Raw genomic sequence first — 21,216 nt, 5'->3', positions numbered from 1 at the left:
GGGCCTTTTCTCCTGACAGAAAAGGAAAACCAACTCAAGATTGTTTACTAGTTAGAAAAAGCAAAATGAATCCAAGATTGTCTGCTGTAGACTTAAATAGAGGCTTGGAAGCTAGTTTCTGTTAATGTTTCTGACATGTCAGTCTATTGAAGATTGTTGAAAGTTTTTTCACTTGGTTAGACTATCATAAATTTAGTTTAATCCTTTATCCAAGTATAAGCAAACAAAGTTTGAGTCTGAAGTATCTTCAGGACTGAGGCAACTCGTGGTAAAGATGGACTAAACTCTCATCACTTGTCTTAGCATCTCCCATAATGCAAAGCACATCTCCTTGTGGATACGTATAATGCTATGCATTAAGGGAAGGGCCACTACCCAGACGTTTTTGCCTTTATTGAGGTCTCTTCAGTGGGAGCCAGACCCAGAGGTGGTGATACTAAGGTGGAAGTACTGGAGAAGTCATATTTACTTATACGAGTTGCCAAAAGGTGTCTCACCTTATTATTAAATTAGTCTGGATTAGAGAAAGATGTTGGAAGTCAGGCGCAAACTTTGTTTGGTTACACTTGAATAAAGGATTAAACTAAATTTATTATAGTCTAACCAAGTGGGAAAAAACTTCCAACATCTTTCTCTAATCCAGAGTAATTTAATAATAAGGTGAGACACCTTTTGGCAACTCGTGTAGGTAACTATGACTTCTCCATTACTTCCACCTTAGTATCACCACCTCTGGGTCTGGCTCCCACTGATGAGATCTGAATAAAGGTCGAAAGCAATCTGGGTAGTGGCCCTTCCTTTAATGCATTGCATTATGGGAGATGCTAAGACAAGTGATGAGAGCTTAGTCCACCTTTACCATGAGTTGTCTCAGTCCTGAAGATACTTCAGGTGCAAACTTTGTTGCTTACACTTGGATAAAGGATTAAACTGAATTTATTATTGAAGATTGTTGGAAGCAGGGAGGACTGCCCACATACCAAAAAAGAAACAACTGTTGACAAAGGCTGTGCAGAAAAAGAGGCTCCAGGAGGCAAAAGCATACAAAGATTGGACTGTGGAGAAGTGGGAGAAGGTCATATTCTTGGATGAAAGCCATTTCTTTATCCAAGGAAGCGAGTATCCTATGTTCCCAAATCAGCAGCTGAAAATACTTTTCCCACCCACCTACAACAAACTCCTAAACCCCCAGCTAAAAAAATGTTCTGGGGTTTGTTTGACAAACAGCAGTCCAGGATTACTTGTGCTTGTTGTTAGTATAATGAAAAGTGACCAATACTTAAAAATGTTGGAGAAAAAAGTTGTCCTGCATATCCAGAAAGACAAAGAACTCATCTTCCAACAGGATCTTGCTCATTGCCACATTTCAAAAAAAACTGAAAGAGTTCCTCAAAAATCACAACATCCAATTGCTTCAGTGGCCAGATAAACTGGCCACATTAATCCAGTAGAAAATTTGTGGGCCATAGTGAAAAAGAGACTTGAAAAATTAAATTGTGATGCAAAGGATAACTTAATACTATCCATTATAAAAATATTATTACTATTATTACGGGTATCTCCATGGAGCCAGAAGACTCGTCGTGGGAGACCAAAACTACCTAAACAGTATCCATCATACCTCCTTTTGAATTCATTTACAGATGAAGAACTCACAACTGAGTCAGGCAATGCATTCCACTTGTTCACCACTCTCCAGGTAAAAAATCTAGTCCTCACACCCTTGTTAACCACACCTTTCCTTGATATGGTTTAGAGATTCAGAAATAAGAAAAATGTGCTCTTTGTTGGTAAAGTCCATGCCTAAGCGAATTAATTAACTTATTAGGAAGAACAGAGAAGCACATATAAATTATTAAGTAAAGTTGGAGTTAAATTTTTGTACTTATTTTCTTGCAAAATTAAGATTTTTCTTTAAGATGTGAGTGTTCAGATTAATTTGTATGCTACTGTATGGGTGTCATACTTATATGTGAAATTTTGTCACTTAGTTTTCAGTTTTGTCTATTATTTCTAAATGAAAATTATATAATTAAATTCCGTTACAGGCTTTTATGACAAGTATATTCTTTCGATGGACTTCAATAGTTTATATCCGTCTATCATTCAAGAATACAATATTTGCTTCACTACAGTTTCAAGAGCATTGTTTGAATTAAAGAAAGAAGATGTAAGTATTCACAGTTTTTAATAGCAGTATATATTAAAGTTAATTATCATCACTTTTTCTCTCTCTTCATATATATATATATATTTTTTTTTTTTTCCCTAACTGAAAAATTTTCAAACTTGTAAATAAAAAATCTACATGCACTTTTTTAATTTAACAGATCTCACTACTGTTGTTTGTTCTTTAAATGGATAACAATTCAAGGCTTAAACCATATTTTATATATCTATCTATCTATCTATAAGAAGGTTAGGTATATATTTTGGAGTCTATGTCGGGGAGGGATTAAATCTTCCAAAGATTGCAGCATTTCTTTGCATATTTTCTTCACCTTTTTATTATCATGTGTGTTCCTTAAAGGATTGTTCAAAGATTCATTTGGGGAGAGCCATTTTAGTCATTTACCTATTGTATCTCTCTCTCTCACATAATATGTTCACTAAAGGTACACAACATTCATAATGTGATCCATATAGATAATGAAAAACAAAGGGGATAATGTACATGCATGCCTGACACCAGATTTAACATCAAACTATCTTCCTGTCCTTCCTTCAATTCTAACTGCTGACTTACAAATCAAATAGACTGTTTCTCATATTCCCTATCCTGTAGTTTCCAGGGATGACTGAAAGTTTTGTGGCACTAGCCTTAAACAGAAAAACCTGAAATCTCTCTATTCCTCATAATTTGACATTATATGTTTGTCTTGTGCCCATTTCTATAGTGCTAGTTATCATTTTGGTCAGAGATCTTTTTCAACTGTCTCCCCATTTCCTTGGTACCCAGGTGGCTGTATCTCTTGAAGCTTTGCTTAAAGAGAGTATCAATTCTCAGTAAGTCAATAATAAATAGTCATCATCAAATTCCTGACATGCATCCTCAAGGGATATACAGGGTATTATGATAGTAATACATGAAGAATTTTCATCATTACTAACTCCCTATCAACAATTTCTTCCAAATCGATCTATTATATGTCAAGACTCCAGTATTATCAGATCTTATGTTTCTGTCTTCTACGACACTTTTTACTGTATCAATCCACCAACATCCTTGGTTTTCCGTTGGGTCTTTTTCCTACTAACCTGACAGAGAACACTTGTTTTGCTAATCTTTCCTCACCAATTCTGTTTAAGTAGACCATACCACCTGAGATAAGCTCTACTAACACATTTCTGGATGCTAACAGTGTTGTTCTTTTCTAATATCCTCATTTTTAATATGATATTGCCATTGATACCATCTGTTCATGCCCCTAATCTTTCTCAGAACTCTCATATATCTTTGGTCAAGTGTTTTATTTCTAACCCAGCTCTCAGACCAATAAGTTAAAATTGGTTCAAACACTGTCTTGTATACAGCTAATTTAATGTTTTGACTAATTTCTCTCTTATTCCATATAAATTTATTCAGTTGACTTCCTATCACACTGGCTTTGTTCTTTCTGTTGTTTATCTATTTCCATATTTAATTTACCGTCTTCACTAAAATTTATTCTTAAGTAGCTGAAATGTTTTACTTGTTCTATAGGTTCTCCATTCATGATGCAGTTGATATTTTCAATGTTTCTGCCTATTTTCATTATCTTTGTCTTGTTATTCCTAATTTTCATACCAAATTTATTACAACAATTATTCAGTTTAGTCAGATGATCTTGAAGATTTCCACTGGATTTATTTAAAAGTATAACATCATCTGCATAAAGTAAGGGGTTGAGATTAACATCTCCAATTTTGATATCAGGTTTAATACCACTTTCCTTCATAATGTGATCCATATAGATAATGAATAACAAAGGAGATAATGTACATGCATGCCTGACACCAGATTTAACATCAAACCATCTTCCTGTCCTTCCTTCAATTCTAACTGCTGACTTACAACTCAAATAAAGACTATGTATTGCTTGATATAATACCTCATTGACACCATATAACTATAGCATTTTGAATAGCTTTTCTCTTGGCACCTTGTCATGTGCCTTTTGCAGGTCTACAAAACTTAAATACAGATTTTTGTTATATTCCCATAATTTCTCAACTATTTGTCGTAAAGTGAAAATCTGATCCTGACAGCCTTTATTTGGCCTGAATCCAGCTTGTTCTTCACCAAGCTTCCCTTCCACAATTCTTCTCAACTGTTTCTCGAGTATACTTGAATAAATCTTATCAGGAACACTCAGTAGGGAAATACCGCTATAATTCTCGCATTCAGTTTTATTTCCATTTTTGTATATGGGTACTATGGTATATGAGGGACGAATTCCAAATGACAATCATCTGGAATTCGTCCCTCTGTCCAGGCCTTCTGAACTATGCAAGACTTTTTTACCTCCGTATTTGAACATTTCTGGTCAGATATCATCTTCTCCTGCTTCTTTTCCACATTTCAGTCTTCTGATGGCTTTTTCTACTTCTACTTTCTACTGTTGAGTGTTTTTTACTACTGTTTCATTTAGCAATTTTTCAAAATAATTGCTCCATACATCAAGGATATCTTTTTCTCCCGTTTTCATCTCACCTTTATCATCTCTAACTCCTTTTACAGCACTCTTTCCTCCATTTCTCAGCTTTTTCAACAACCTCCAAAATATTTTTCCACCTTCCTGATATTTATTTTCTATGTTCTTGCTGAAGTCTTCTTATTACTTTTGTTTAGCTAGTTTTATACAATGTTTAGCTTTTTACATTTGTCTCTATATTCTCTAAGAGCACAAGCTGACTTATTTGCTGGGAACTTTCAATATGCTTTCTTTAATTCACTGCCTCTTTAACTTTCAGTGTCCACCATGGAGTTCTTATTTTTCTATCCTTGCAGACAACCTCACCATGCCTCTCTGGCTGAATCAATCAATGCTTTCTTCAGGGGTTGCCACTGAATCTCAAAGGTTTGGTTCCTGTTCTGAAACTCTTTCATTTTTTATAATTTTTGTGTATTTTAGTCTACAGTTCACATTTGAGAGCTGCTCAACTTTTATTCATTTTATAACTTTGTTACATGTTCTTCTTTTCAATACACAATTCAGTTTTATCCTGCTCAACACTAAATGGTTACTTCCAATCTGTACACTCTAGTGTACAGAGGATTTGAAATAAAAAATGAAGTTAAAAAACAAAAGAAATACCAGAGCAAAAAAATAATATAATATTCATATCTAGATTAATTGAAAGGGAGATGGTAAATCCCGTTTTATTTTATAGCCGGGTCCGAAACTCGGATCGAAATCCATAGAGTTTCATGCCGAAAAAACTATTGGCGAGCCCAAGTGTAAATGATCACTTGGGTAGTACAACACCAGGGCAACTCCATGCAAAGGTGGAGCAAGCTCCGTCACTAACTTTAATATTCTCTCATAATGTAAAACCCAGCTCCTAAGAGATGTATATATATTGTTTTACATTATGAGAAGAGGTCACTACCCACACCAGTTTCAACCTTTTTGAGGTCTCATCAGTGAGTAGGTAGACCTGGAATATCAAGGTTTTTAAGGTAAAATAGCCTTTTTGCTTATTATCTTAGTAATTAACAATATAGGAGTTCGGCAATTCGATAGTAGAGGTATGTAAGTTCGTGTTCACTTAAAAACCTTGATATTCCATGTCTACCTACTCACTGATGAGACCTCAAAAAAGGTTGAAATCTGTCTGGGTAGTGACCTCTTCTCATAATGTAAAACAATATATATACATCTCTTAGTAGTTGGGTTTTACATTATGAGAGAATATTAAAGTTAGTGATGGAGCTTTCTCCACCATTGCATGGAGTTGCCCTGTTGTTGTACTACCCAAGTGATCATTTACACTTGGGCTCACCGATAGTTTTTTCGGCATGAAACTCTATGGATTTCGATCCGAGTTTCGGACCCGGCTATAAAGTAAAACGGGATTTACCATCGCCCTTTCAATTAACAAATTCGCCAGTAAAATAGCCTTTTGGCTTATTATCTTAGTAATACATACCTAGATATTATTTCTGTGAATATACTTGTATAAACTACAATATACTGAATATCAAACTCAATTTATTTGTCCATAATGCTAAAAACCATAAACTTTATACTAAATTCAGTTCATTCCTCCATAATTAAAAGCAATACTAAATACAATTTCAATTATTCCACCAAAATGTTTAGCAAATTTTTTGTTTATTTTGCATTCAGACTGTCTAGTGAGAATTCAGTGCTTCTTTGTATAGTGAACCATTGAAGCAATGCTTTGTTGACGTTTGTAAACTTTATAATTTTTTTTCTTTTGGTTATGCTGTCTTCCACAATGTCAATACTGTTGAAGAGGACAAAAAAACGTTTTACACATTCAGCATTTTTCACACCATATTCTAACTCATGAATAATTTAGACTTTTTCGCGAACCAAGAAATGCTTTCTTTTAATACTTGTTTCCCAGAAGGATTCATTCTTAATTGATTTTCCAGTTGGGGCAGTGTTTAGATGAAGTGAGGGAGGAGTGGGGTTAGTTCCCAAGAGTGGGAACTAACCCCAGAGAGGTAGGTAGAGTGAGGTTTGTTCCCAAGAGCAAAGTTAGGTTATAAACTGGTCCATAATCTGATACAGATGGTCCTAAAAGCTAAGTCACTTCTTTCATTTTTGTTTATTCCAATAACTACCTGAGCAATTAATAATGTTTGCCTACCAAAATTTGTACAATATATCTGTATAGTATGCTCATTATAAAAGTGAATGATTGTATTGGTATATGAGTAAATTAAAATCATTATTGCCTCTTGCTCATTACAGCCATGAACTTGTTATTGCTATGCCCATTACAACAAAGTTCAGCTGTAGTTTCTTATCGTTTCTTTGCACAGATATAGCCTATGCCTCTGCAAAGTAGTCCAGGTGTGGTCTTATCAAAGCCTTGTCAAGTGGGAGAAGAAATTTTTAAGTTAGTGTTGTTTTGAGCAGTGTAGATATCTGATGCAATGATTTAACCATCTTAGTAGTGTGACCAATAAACCTTCACTCACCATCTGCTGTAACCTTTATGTTTTACTCTCCAACATATAGAAATTTAGTGAAGGCACTGAAATGAATTTATAATTAATTCAAATTAAAAAACAGTTCTGAATTTTATACCATGTATTCATACTGGAAAACAGAGAGATATTAGGGAGGATGAAATCAAGTATGTTTCTGGCCACCCCTATGATAAATGAGCATGTGTACAGTAATGATTATCCAATGCCAAATGGGATTTCACAGGTTTCTGATTTGAATGAGTTGGTAATGACATTACACAGTTGTGGGTACAAAGGGATGTTGAATTGCCTGTGCACAAATGCAAGAAGTATCAAGAATAAGGGTGAGGAGTTTTTGGCATTGGTCAGCTCCACTTGGTTGACTGAAAATGATATAGTTACAGGGATAGAATGTAAAGGGTATTGTATTTTCAGGGAGGATAGAAGAAACTGGACAGGAGGTAGGGTATTGCTGATGATAGCTGAAGAATTACAACCAACAAAATTAGAAGTTAAAGAGGATTTTAGGTCTGAGGGAGATGGTTCATTTGAGCCTGTTTGGTGTGAAATAGAGGCAAATAGGACCAGGGGATCCTCAGTAAGATGTAGATGTCTGGCCATCCCTGTGATAAATGAGCATGTGTACAGTAATGATTATGCAGTGCCAAGTGGGATTTCACAGGTTTCTGATTTGAATGGGTTGGTAATGACATTACACAATGAGTGTAGGTCGAGCAATTATTATGAGAGACTTTAACTATGGGAACATTGATTTGAGAGAGGAAAGAGGGCATGGCAAGATGGAAGTGGGATGTATATAGTTGCTAAGGGATAATTACATGAAACAATGTGTTATAGAGGGGACAATGGGTTTGAGGGCATGGATCCGATAATAGCATCAGAAGATGATCCATTATCAAGGTAGACATTCTGCCTCCAATTGGGAAAAGCGACCATGCAGTCTTGTTCTGGGAAGTTGCCAAACATGTGGAGTCGTCCGTCAAGAAGGGATTTATTTTTAACTATAAGGTTGGTGAATATGAGAGACTCAGGAGTCATCTTGGAACAGCGGCATGACTTGAGAAGCTATAAGGAAAGAATGTCAGTAGTGCATGGCAGGTAGTCAGAGATAGCTTGAGAGTTGCGGTATCAGTCTTCATAGTCATGGTCAAGAGGATAAACCAAGTTGAAATTAAGTGAATGAGAATATATAATCCCTCCCGTTATTAATATGTCAGGAGTGGTTATTCAAGTATTGGAAAAGTTGGTGAAAGGTAAAATACAACAGTGAGCTGATAGGGATGTGATACTCTATAGTGGGCAGCATGGCTTTGTAAAGGGTAGATCCTGTCTTATTCACATTTTATAATAAAGTGACAACAGAATTGGATAAAGATAATATCTACATCATGATACTGCACGACTTCGCCAAGGCATTTGACAGATTTTACCACATGGAAAACTATTACAAAAACTGGAGCAAATGGGAATGGATATGTGGCTAGTAGCATGGATTGCAGGGGGGGGGGGGAGACAGACAGACACTAGAGAGCAGTATATGTTGGAATGGAATCTAGGAGAATGATAGTGACTAGTGGAGTGCCTCAGGGTTCGATACTAGGTCCACTACTCTCTAATTTGTATATAGAGGACATGGCGGAAGATTTAAGAGGGGATATTTTTGCTGATGATAGTTGATAAAACTGATGTAGATATCCTGCAGGATGATTTAAATAAATTGGCATTGTGGGTAAAGGATAATGATTTTCAATTTAATGTTGCAAAATGTAAGGTTATGCACTTTGCATTGAAAAGGTTGCATATGTTAAAGATACCAAGTTAAACCTGGTTTTACTCCATTTTCCAAGTAAGCAAACAGACAAATGTCAAGTTTGCGCCTGCAATTTATGCAGGACTAGCTGATCCCACAGGTAGTGCAAGACCAAGGCAACTCGTGGTAAAGGTGGAGCAAGCTCTGATTACTAATCTTAATATTTACCCTTAATGCCAAAACACATCTCCAAGAAGGGGATGTATGATGTTTTGTATTAAAGGCAAGGGGCCACTACCCAGACCGGTTTCGACCTTTATTGAGGTCTCATCAGTGGGAGCCAGGCTAGAAATACCAAGATTTAGTAATACAGAGCTTGTAAGTATTTTACCAAAACAAGTTACCATAAGGTGTTATAACCTTATTAAATAAAAATCTCAGGAGGAGATATAGATGTAGAAAGTATTTTTAACTTAGGTATAGTTATGTTAAAGATACCAAGCAATTTTAAACCTGGTATATAGTTTATCATATTGATGGTATTGGTTTGCAGGAAATCGACGAGGCCAGGGTCGCGCCAGTAGTGTTCGGTGCCTGTGTGCAAAACTTTAGTTGGTGCCCCTATACCCAGTAGCATGCCAGTAGTCTCTGGCACCTGTGTGCAAAACTTTAGTTGGCACCCCCCCCCTCCAATAAAAAAATCACTTTAAAAAAACGTTTTTTTTTTTTTTAAGTATTTCCTCCTCTTTGGCGCCTTTACTATCCTGGCACCTGTGTGCATTGCACATATGGCCGGAATGCCCCTGGATGAGGCTAAGGACTTGGGGATAATGGTGGACAAAGAGTTAAAGTTCAGGGAGCATATTGCAAAAGTTGGTAAAATAGCTCAAAGGATTACTTGTTTGTTGAAAAACACACTGACAAAGTAAAGTTAAGGAAGTTATGATAAGGCTATGATTCAGCCACATCTTGACTACTGCACACAGATTTGGTCACCTGCGTTTCTGGGGGACCAGGAGGTGATAGAGCAGATTCAGAGATGAGTGACCAAGATGGTGACAGGTCTGTGGAATATTCCCTACGAGGATAGGTTGTGAAGGTTTGTGGGTTACAAAGTTTAGTTGATAGGCAGAAAAGAGAGAGCATGATAGAAACTTTTAAGGTAACAAAAGGGTTTTATAAAATTGATGCAAGTGAAATTTTTCAATATATGACAAATAGAGAACTAGGGGCCATCTGTGGAAGTTGTGTAAGAGTGTGATAAGTAGGGGTGTGTGTGCGGACCAGATTTTTTGCATGGAGAGTGGGCAGTGAGTGGAATGGATTGCCAGAATTGGTTGTAAGTTCCCTGATGGTGAATGGATTCAAGGAGAGGTATGATAGGATTTACGTGTATAATGGTTCATTTGGGTCTCCCATGATGAGTATCTGGACTCTATGGAGATCCAATACAATAATAATAATATATAATACTTGATAATTACTTTGAAAGACTCCTAAATGAAACAAGCATTGACAGCACAGTAGTAGGAAACATTCAGGAGGAATGCAGTCAAGAGTACATATCAGTACTTTAGTTAAAAAGAGCTATCAAAAGCATGTGAAAAGGCAGCTGGAGTAGATGACAATCAACCAGAAATGCTAAAATGTGAAGGGCTATAGTGCATGATGCAGAAGGTTGAATTCCAGATTATTGGAGTAGAACTCTGATAGCATCCATCTAGAAAAAGGAAAATAATACTGAATCTGAGAATTACAGAGGAATTTCCTACTGAGTATTGTGATAAGATTTATGAAAATATACTTGAGAAAAGGCTAAGAAAAATTAAAGAAGAGAAACTTGGAAAAGAACAAACTAGGTTGTTCTTCTCTGAGTTTCTTATCATATCATGGGAATATAACAAGGATCTGTATCTAAGTTTTATAGATCTGAAAAAGGCATAGGACAAGATGCTAAGAGATAAACATTTAAAAATTTACAACTGTATAATGGTAGAAATGATACATTATATTGAACAATACAATACACACACACATATATATAACTTTGGAAAAAGAAAAACATGGTGGAACATTAGAAGCATAGTACATAAAGAAGAAGAATTAGATAAAATTTTAAATGATGAAAATATAGAAATTGCAGTTCTTACAGAAACTTAAAGGAACAAAAGAAACAGCCAATTACAATATCATATATAGTGGAGTGGACAAACAAATACATGCAAAGCTGGTGTAATGATTTGGATCCATAAATCAATTAAAGCAAAAATAGCTCATTATACATACTGGAATGAAAGAATATTAGAAGTGCAATTAAAATTAAATAAAGAAAATTTAATAGTTGTTGGAGTGTATGCCCCTGAAGAAGGAAAAGAAGAAGAAAATGATTACTTTTACAAAGACAAGGAATATATGAAAAATTAAATAAAACAGACAATATAATTATGGCCAGAAATCTTAATGTCAGAATAGGAATGAAAACAAAATTAACAATAATATACAAAACTTTGGAGAGCCAACAGTAAACAAAAATGGAAAGTGACTCATTGATTATATAATATATAATAATTTAAAAATAATGAATACATTATACAAACATAAAAATATACATGGTGTGCAAGAGGACAAAAATCAATAATAGACTGCTTTATAGCAAATGAAAAAGCAGCAAACCTCTTACTAGATGTTAAAGTCAGAAGACGGCTAGAAATCAACACAGATCACTATTTAGTGCAGGCAAAACTAAAGTTTCGACCAAACTGGTTACAAAAATAATAAACAAACTAGAGAAACAAAATCTAATTACAAAGTAAGACTACTAAATTATTCAAATATAAGAAATTTATACCAACGGAGGATTAATAACTACTTAGAAAAAATACAAGAAAATGAAGACATTGAGAAAGAATGGAATAATATAAAAGAAATTATTGCATCAGCAGTATATGAAAGTCTAAGAACACATAAAAATAAAATATTACATATATGGGACAATGAAATAAAAACAATAATTGAAAATAAAAAGCTGGCTTTTAAAAGATGGTTAAGTAGCAAAAAACAAGATGAAATTGAATATAAAAAAAGACGAGCAATAGCCAAAAGAGAAACCAGAAAGAGACAGAGAAAGCTAGGAAAAATTTGTATCATATCTAGAAAATGACACAAAATAAGACCCAATGCATATAAAAATACTAAAACATATGAATGCAGATATAAAAGAAACTGCAAATATCAATTGTGAAATAGATGTAAAAGAATTCTTGGATTACTTTACAGATCTTTGGACGGATAATACAGGCATCAAAAATAATTATACGAGAAACTTACAAAATACTTTCAATTATATAATAACAATGAAAGAATTAAAGGACAACCTAAATAAAAAATGGCAAATCAGCAGGAGAAGATGGGATAAACTTCAAACTGTTTAAATTTGCTGGAAAAAAATTTCATCAAAGATTAATAAAATTTTTAAATAAAATATATATAAATGGACATATACCAATAGAATGGAATACCTATATTTAAAAAGGGGGATAAAACAAAACCTGCTAACTATGGAGGTATTAGTTTATTGAATACATGCTACAAAATATATAGTAGAATACTTAATGAAAAACTGAAAATATACAGTGAAAAAATATTATTAGAATATCAAAATGGATTTAGAAAGGGATGCTCTGCAATGGATGCAGCTTTCTGTTTAAAACTACTTATCAAAAAAAGAAGAGAATTTAATTTAGAAACTCATTCTTTTGCTTATAGATTACGAAAAAGCATTTGACAGTAAAAATATATATACTGTTTGATATATTACAAATAATAAATGTATCTAATATTTTACTACATGCAATATTGAATATATACAAAGATAATGGGATAAAAATAAATGAAAAAATGTCTGAAAACAAATCTATAAACCAAGGAGTAATATTTCAGTAATATTTAATGAAATATTAGTACAGTGGAACACCTTAAACAATCCAGGTATAGAAATGAAATGGACAACAGAATTAGCAAAGCTGGTATGGTTGGGAGCTAATTGAATCAATTTAGATGGAATGAGAGAAATTAGTCAAACACTTAAGTAGCTGTATGCAACACAGGTTTCAATCCAAATAATGGATATAAAAGCTGGGTTAGGAAAAAAACACTTCACCAAAGACTGGAGACTGCAGATATGAGAGTCCTGAGAAAGGATTACAGATGGTCTCATTTGGTGTGGTCACTTAAACACGGTGCATGAAGTAAGGTTAACAAAATTAATGTTTTTTTGTCAGGATGGCAAGAAAAAGATCCAGAGGAAGACCTAGATCTAAATAGATCATTGCATTAAGAAGTGCCTTAAAAGACTGAAATAGATCTGACAATATTGGAGTCATGACATATAAAAGATTAATTTCGAGGAAATTTGTCAGTGAAAGTAATAACGTGAACTTTTAATGTTGGTACTATCATACTATCCTGTACCCCCTTCCTCCTCCCTGTGGATACATACCAGCAGTTAAATGATGATGAAATTGTAAAGATATTTATATCAAATGTGTAAATGGTTTCATTGGTAGTGAGTCATTTGCAAGCTTCATATCAAAAATGTACATTCCCTCTATTTTTTCCTAAAATGAAAAATAAAAGAATAATAATAAATAAATAAAAATATCCTGTGGTATTTTTTACCACTGAAGATTACCATTATTTGATAACCAGTATGTTTCATTATAAGCAGCCTAACCTGATGCACTCTTTTTTTTTTCCTTTCTTCTTTTCAATTTTTTATGCCATGATATTGCTGTAAGCTATTTTTTTATTTTTTCATAATTATCTGCTCTTTCCTTCCACATGTACTCATTTTTAATTGGAAACTCCTTCACATGATTTTCCACATCATATCTTATGCTGTCTTCTCTGCCCGGTCAGATTTGTGGAGTGGTTTGTTTCCCAGCCAGCGGTTGCAGGTTCGAATCCGACTTTCGGAATGGATGTTCATCTTTAGATTAGAGATGCGTGTCATTGCACAGTGTGAGACTGCCATTGGAAACTTAAAATCGATTTAGGAAGTTCTGTATTTGGCCTTTATTTCAAAGCTTTTAGATTATGTAAAAAATAAATTTCAAAAATGATAAGAAAAAAAAAAGTTTAGTTACAATAATACTAATGCACTATAGAGTTGCAACCTTGCATGGATGGAAGCTCCAAATCTTCAGTCCATATATTTGTCTTTTCATTAGCTGTTCCTCATGAATTCGATTTCTTTTTCTTCCTTTTTGTCAGTGTCCTTTCCTCTTTTCAATATATGTCCCCTTGGTTAATTTTCATAATATCTGTGTTTTTATAACTAAATTACCGATATATTTCTTTTCCATATTCCTCTTCATCTCCAAACCTATAACAGCAACTAATTACTGGTCTCTGTTTTGCACTTCCTCTCAAAAATTATTACTATCTTCTTGCCTAGTATCTCCTGTTTGGTCACAATTCTTCTATTATCATCCTTCTGAATATCCCTCATTCTATTCTTGCAATGTAGTTGCCATAATATAGTCTCCTAATTCAAAGTCAGAATGACAAATGCCTTGAATTTGCTCAATGGCATATTTTTCCATCTGTGCTATATAAGCTTTATACCTTTATTATTTTATTTTCAAGTGTCAGTAAATATTTATCTAATTAAATCTGTTTCAACAACATGCAGCAAATTTGACTGAATTGTAATGGAGTATAACTTCCAAAATTTCCATTGCTTCTCTAGTTTGTATCTTGTTAGTTCCTTCAACGAAATTAAATGCAAGGTGAAATTTGCTGAATAGCAAATAGTGCAAACTATTTTTGATAAGTTATGATACAATTTTTTCTGGAAAATTTGAAAAGGATAAAAATAACATATGTTCTTTAATGTTTAGGCATAGAAAACATTGTGGTAGGAATATTTCCTGGAGCAATGAAAATTAATGACATCATCATCTAATTCCTGACAGGTGCCCTCAAGGAGGGGGTGTACAGGATATGATAGTACTACATGAAAAATTTACATCATTACTAACTTCCTATCTACAATTTTCCTCCAAATCAGTCTGTTACTTGTCAAGACTCCAACATTATCAGATCTTATATTTCTATCGTCTAAGGCAGTGCTTCCCAAAGTGTGGGCCGCGGCCCCCTTGGGGGCCGTAGGTTTTGTTGAGGGGGGCCGTGAAATAATGAAAACAACTTTAAAATATTTTAAGACTAAGTAGAATTTTTTATTTTAAAAGAAACGTATTTAACTTTGATTATTTATTATTTCTTTTTTGTTATTTTTTATATTTTAATGGAAAAATTCACACATTGGTGTTGGTTCACAAACTTTGCTTCCTGCGTATTTCGGTGCTTAATGAATATTAGTAAATATTGCTTATTCATATGTTTCATTTCAAAGCAGTGGTTAGTTGTATTAACTTCGAATGTTCTCCAGGGAAGCTCCAAATCTTCCTGTCCCTTTCGTCACGCGTTCGTAATCAGGGACTGTTGATATTGACTTTATATACATATCAAAACTCGTTCTATGTTATCACTATCATCCGAGCTAGTTTTCTGTTACCAATAAAAGTTTCGCATATACTTCACACATGAAAAAAAGCTTAAACAAGTTCATGTGGGGAGATAGTAACTTGCTTGCAGTGGTAAACAACACGCCCTCCCTAAAAGCCACTATACTGCAGAGGCAATAAAAACAAATACTTTTATTATGCCAGTGAATAAGGTATGAACAGTCTGTGTAATATATTTCTCAACAAATAGTGCAATTAGAGACAACTGGGATAAAAACACACTAATTAATGAATCACATGTTCCCTTATACAGAAACTGCTGTATAGACTGAAACAAAACCATATGTTGCATGGGCAAACATAGTATCTAACTAAAAACTAATGTTATTAATTAGATGTGTGTGAGTTCGATTTCCCAAGGTAGCAATAAAATTCAACCAAACTTGTTAAAATTCGTAAAAGTATTAAAACTAAGTAATATATATATATACAGGGTGTTCGGGATAAATTTGACATATTTATAATTAATTATATTTTTCCGTAAGTTACATGTATTAACACACACTTCTCTTCATTTAAAAGTTTGTACCCTTCTTCATTCACATACAAGATGTCAGAAAGGATGGATAGCTGGAACCCACCTGAATCATGGAAGAGAATAACTTGTATCATAATGATTCGTGCCCGCCATCAAAATAAGGATATTACGACTGCTGCCCAATGCTCCCTGAATACAGTAAAAATAATCAGGCATGAACTAGAGACTTGCAATGGTGACTACGAGGATGTAGCAAGAAGAAAGATCCCTAGCAGACGATCTGATTGCGTTCGTACAGCAGAATTCCTCGCAAATCTGCAGGAACAGGTGTTGAAGAACCCTGGCATTGGAATTCGGGCTTTGTTCGTGGAGTTGCTAACTGTAGTCAAGCCCTGGATAACAAGGGTAGGCAATGGTAGGCCGTATGTATGGCAGCAGGATTCGGCCCCTTGCCACACCTCTGGGAAAAGTCAAAAATGGTTGTCTGAAAATTTCTACGACTTCACCAGTCCAAATGTTTGGCCTCCAAACTCCCCAGACCTTAACCCCATGGATTATTTTGTATGGGGCGCAGTTGAAAAAGACACCAATCGCACTTCCAGTAATACAAAAGCCCAGTTAATGGATAAAATTAAAACAGTTTTTGCGGCCCTTCCCAGGGAGACTGTAGCATCAGCTAGTTCGAGGTTCCGAAGCAGAATTGAAGCTGTGATCGATGCTAATGGTGGTTATTTTGAGTAAATCTTGTTGATAGTATTGTAATTAACTCTGCCTGTAATGTTTTTTTGTCAATTCATTAAATTTAATAGATACAAAGAAGATTTTCTTTTTCCTTACGAAACTGTCAAATTTATCCCGAACACCCTGTATATATACACACAGTGAATGTTATGGCAGTTTCACATATGGAATTCGGTTGAAGAGGGTTAGCATTTCAACTCAATTGTCAGCTATGTTTTTATCCTTCGGTTGCACGCGATCTTTTGTTAATACCGCACCAATCATATGCACGTTTCAATAACCTGCCTTTGCTGTCTGTTTCGCGTTAGGCTTAATTACCGTAAAGGGAGAAAAGTCACAAAAGAGAAAAATGTTCCTGGTCCGGGGATTCCCTTATTCAGGTAATATTCACTAATTTCATGTTATCAGTCTGTGGTATGCCAGTATCGGTAAGTGGTGATATTATATGATCTATTCTACGTTAAAAAAATTTAACCCTGAGATGGATAAGTGGCTGATAAAAAACAAAAAAAAATCCGCTAATAATCAGAAGCAGAAACAGACTCAAAAAAAAAAAAAAAAGAAAGAAAAAAAGGACAGTATTTCATATTTTAACAGAACAGCCCGCATCGTCTTCAGAACCAAACGGTAAGAGGCAAAAAATGTAATATATGCATTTGATTTTTGCAATATTCGGTGTGTGTGTGTGTGTGTGTGTGTGTTTTGAATATAAATACAATAAATATTATAATAATATATCTCTATTACGATTTTTTCGAGGGGGGGGGGTGCGTGAAATATTTTAATTTTTTCAAAGGGGGCCCTGACATCCAGAAGTTTGGGAAGCACTGGTCTAAGGCACTTTGTACCTTATCAATCCACCTATATCTTGGTCTTCCTCTGGGTCGTTTTCCTGCCAACCTGGCAGAGAACACTTGATTTGCTAATCTTTCCTTGCCCATTCTGTTCAAGTGACCATACCACCTGAAATTAGCTCTGCTAACGCATTCCTGGATGCTGACAATGTCAAGTTCTATCCTAATATCCTCGTTTTTAATATGATATTGCCATTGATGCCATCTGTTCACACCTCTAATCTTTCTCAGGACTCTCATATCTGCAGTCTCTAGTCTTTGGTCAAGTGTTTTACTTCTGACCCAGCTCTCAGATCCATAAATTAAAACTGGTTTGAACACTGTCTTGTATACAGGTAATTTAATGTTCCAACTAATTTCTCTCTTATCCCATATGAATTTATTCAATTGACTTCCTACCATACCAGCTTTGATTCTGTTATCTATTTCCATATTTAGTTTACCATCTTCACTAAAAATCGTGCCTAAGTAGCTGAAAAGTTTTACTTATTCCACAGGTTCTATGTTCACAATGCAATTGACATTTTCAACGATTCTGTCTATTTTCATTGTCTTTTTGTTTTTATTGCTGACCTTCATACCATATCTATTACAACAGTTATTCAATTTAGTCAAAGACGCTTGCAAACTTGTAGGGGATTTATTTAGAAGTATAACATCACAGAGCTGATTAACATCTCCAATTCCGATATCATTTTTAATACCACTTTCCTTCATAATGTGATCCACATAGATAATGAATAACAGAGGGGATCATGTACATCCTTGTCTCACACCAGATTTAACATTAAACCATCTTCCTGTACTTCCTTTAATTCTAACTGCTGACTTACAACTCAAATAAAGACTAAGTATTGCTTGATATAATGCCCCATTGACACCATATAATTGTAGCGTATTGAATAGCTTCTCTCTTGGCACCTTGTCATATGCCTTTTCCAAATCGACAAAACTTAAATACAGATCTTTGTTATATTCCCATGCTTTCTCGACTATTTGTCGTAAAGTGAAGATCTGATACTGACAACCTCTATTTGGCCTGAATCCAGCTTGTTCTTCGCCAAGCTTTTCTTCCAAAATTCTTCTCAACCGTTTCTCAAGTATACTTGCATAGATCTTGCCAGGAACACTCAGTAGGGAAATACCTCTGTAATTCTCACATTCAGTTTTATTTTCCTTTTTATATATATGGGTACTATGAGAGCTCTACTCCAATCATTGGGAATTTGCCCCTCTGTCCAGGCCTTTTGAACTATGCAGCGCAGTTTTATACCACCATATTTCATCATTTCTGGTGGAATATCATCTACTCCTGCTGCGTTTCCACATTTCAAGCCTTTGATAGCTTTTTCTACTTCAAGTTAAGATATGTATTCCTGACTGTGTACCTGTTGAGTGTTTTTTACCACTGTGCTATCACTGCTTGTTTCATTTCGCAATTTTTTGAAGTAGTTATTCCATACTTCCAGGATATCTTTTTCTCCCGTTTTCATGTCACCTTTATCTTCTCTAACTCCTTTTACAGCACTCTTTCCCCCATTTCTTCGCTTCAACAACCTCCAGAATATTTTGCCACTTTCTTGATATTTATTTTCTATGTTCTTGCCAAAGTCCTCTAATGACTTTTGTTTAGCTAGTTTTACACAGTGTTTAGCTTTTTTACATTTGTTTCTATATTCTCTAAGAGCACAAGCTGACTTATTTGACAGGAACTTTTGATATGCTTTCTTCTTTTCCTGCACTGCCTCTTTAACTTCCTGTGTCCACCATTGAGTTCTGATTTTTCTATCCTTGCAGACAACCTCACCACATGCCTCTCTGGCTGAATCAATCAGGGTTTTCTTCAAGGCTTGCCACGGAATCTCCAAGGTTTGGTTCCTGTTCTCAAACTCTTTCATTTTTTCTTCAATAAGCTTTGTTATTTTAGTCTACAGTTCACATCTGAGAGTTGCTCAACTTTTATTCGCTTTAAAACTTTCTTACATGTCATTATTTTCAATATGAAATTCAATTTTATCCTGCTCAAGACTAAATAGTGATCACTTCCAATTTCAAATCCTCTGTATACTCTGGTGTCCTGCACCAGGGAGAAAACATCATAATCAACAATGACATAGTCAATGAGACTTTTCTTATTCCTTGCCTCTTCTCTCCATTGAATTTGTGCAAATTTTTATGTTGGAACATGGTGTTAGTAATAACCAGTCCATGTCCTGAGCAGAAATCCAACAGATATTTGCCATTATTATTAGCTTTGCTCTTTTCTCCAAATTTTCCCAGAATATTTTTGTATGTCTCACAATCATTTCCTACTCTTCTATTTAGATCCCCAACAAGGACCAACTTTTCCTTTCTCATTGTGTCAGTTGCTTTTTCTAAAGCATCAAAAAATTCCTCCACTTCTACCTTAGTAGAACCTTCTGTTGGGCCATAGGCACAAATATGTTCCAATGTCCAATTCCCTATTCTGATATTTGCCATCATCAGTCTACTTGAGATTGCCTGCCATTCAAGAAGAATAGCCTCGTATTTTGTGTTGAATACTATGGCTACTCCTTCTTTTCCTTGATTGTCATTTCCTGAATATAACATTTTGTATTTATTGCTCAGTAAGATCTCACCAGTTTTGGGTTTTTTCTTTCAGTCACCCGTATTATGCTGATCTGGTACTTATTTAATTTCTCAGCTAGCTCCATCCATTTCTTTGCCATTCAGGCTTCTTGTGTTGATAGTACCGATCTTTAACTCTGGTGATGTTGAGTTGTTGTGTGCTTTCAGATTTGTTCCTGTAGGTGACTTTTCGCTGTTCGCCCTGGTTCTCTGGTGAAAACAACAGGGGGCCTTATGTAACCGGATGACGCCCCAGCCAGCATGAAATTTTGTCATGTTATACCATCATTTTGTATATTGGTTTAAGCCAATAAGAATACAATTTGGTCGGCTAAATCCCAAATTGCCAGCCCATGCTCGTTCGTTCAGTATCCAGGTAGATACCCAGCAGGGTGCACCATGAGAAGGTGAGGATTGGACATTAGGTTAGAAGCCCTGGTCAGTTCTCCACATTCCTTTAAAGGCTATGTAGAGGTCTCCTCTCAGTTATACAGCTTTGACTGTTAAGCACTCCTTAAGGGTCAAATTAATGTGGAGAAATTAAATTTAAACTAAAAATGAGGTATCTCTGAAAAATAGGGGCTAGAAAATTACAGAAAAGAAAAGACGTTTGTAAGTATTGTGTGTGTGTTATAAAATTAAATTTATTATTTATTTATTTAATAGGAAGAAGTAAACATTGAAGACCCCAATTCTTGTACTGAATTTGGTATTTTGCCTACAGAAATACGTAAATTAGTAGAGAGCAGGAGACAAGTAAAACAGCTGATGAAGTCATCCACACTAACACCAGATCTGTCTCAACAGGTTAGCAAAAGAAATCGATGATAATAATCAAGTCCCCTATTTCTCTGTGACATTTATTTTAGTTTAATGTAAAATTAAAATTAAAATTTTTGTGGAGTATATTACTGTTTGCATTGCATTAGCTTCTTCTTTTGTAATCTTACAGAATGTTTTCACCCCCTTCCCCAAAGTTTTCTCTCTCTCTCTCTCTCTACATTGTTTATAAAATTGTTGTTGTTTGC

At 34.8% G+C, this 21,216-nt stretch overlaps 1 protein-coding gene across 4 annotated transcripts in view; it reads left to right on the top strand.

Annotated features, from left to right (window-relative positions):
* PolA1 (DNA polymerase alpha catalytic subunit) overlaps nt 1–21,216 on the top strand; it is a 561,406-nt gene that overhangs the window by 380,220 nt on the left and 159,970 nt on the right. For all 4 annotated transcript variants that reach the window (XM_090402430.1, XM_090402431.1, XM_090402428.1 and 1 more), the window contains 2 exons: nt 2,049–2,170; nt 20,855–20,995. In XM_090402430.1, coding sequence (XP_090258556.1) covers nt 2,049–2,170; nt 20,855–20,995 — 263 coding nt within the window. The remainder of the gene's footprint in view (nt 1–2,048; nt 2,171–20,854; nt 20,996–21,216) is intronic.

This window comes from Typopeltis vanoorti, chromosome 13, assembly GCF_054136105.1.
Source record: "Typopeltis vanoorti isolate ZY-2024b chromosome 13, IOZ_Tvanoo_1.0, whole genome shotgun sequence".
NCBI classification, from domain to species: Eukaryota; Metazoa; Arthropoda; class Arachnida; order Uropygi; family Thelyphonidae; genus Typopeltis; species Typopeltis vanoorti.
Note: the sequence above shows the minus strand (reverse complement) of the source record. Positions and strands in the feature narration are given on the sequence as shown.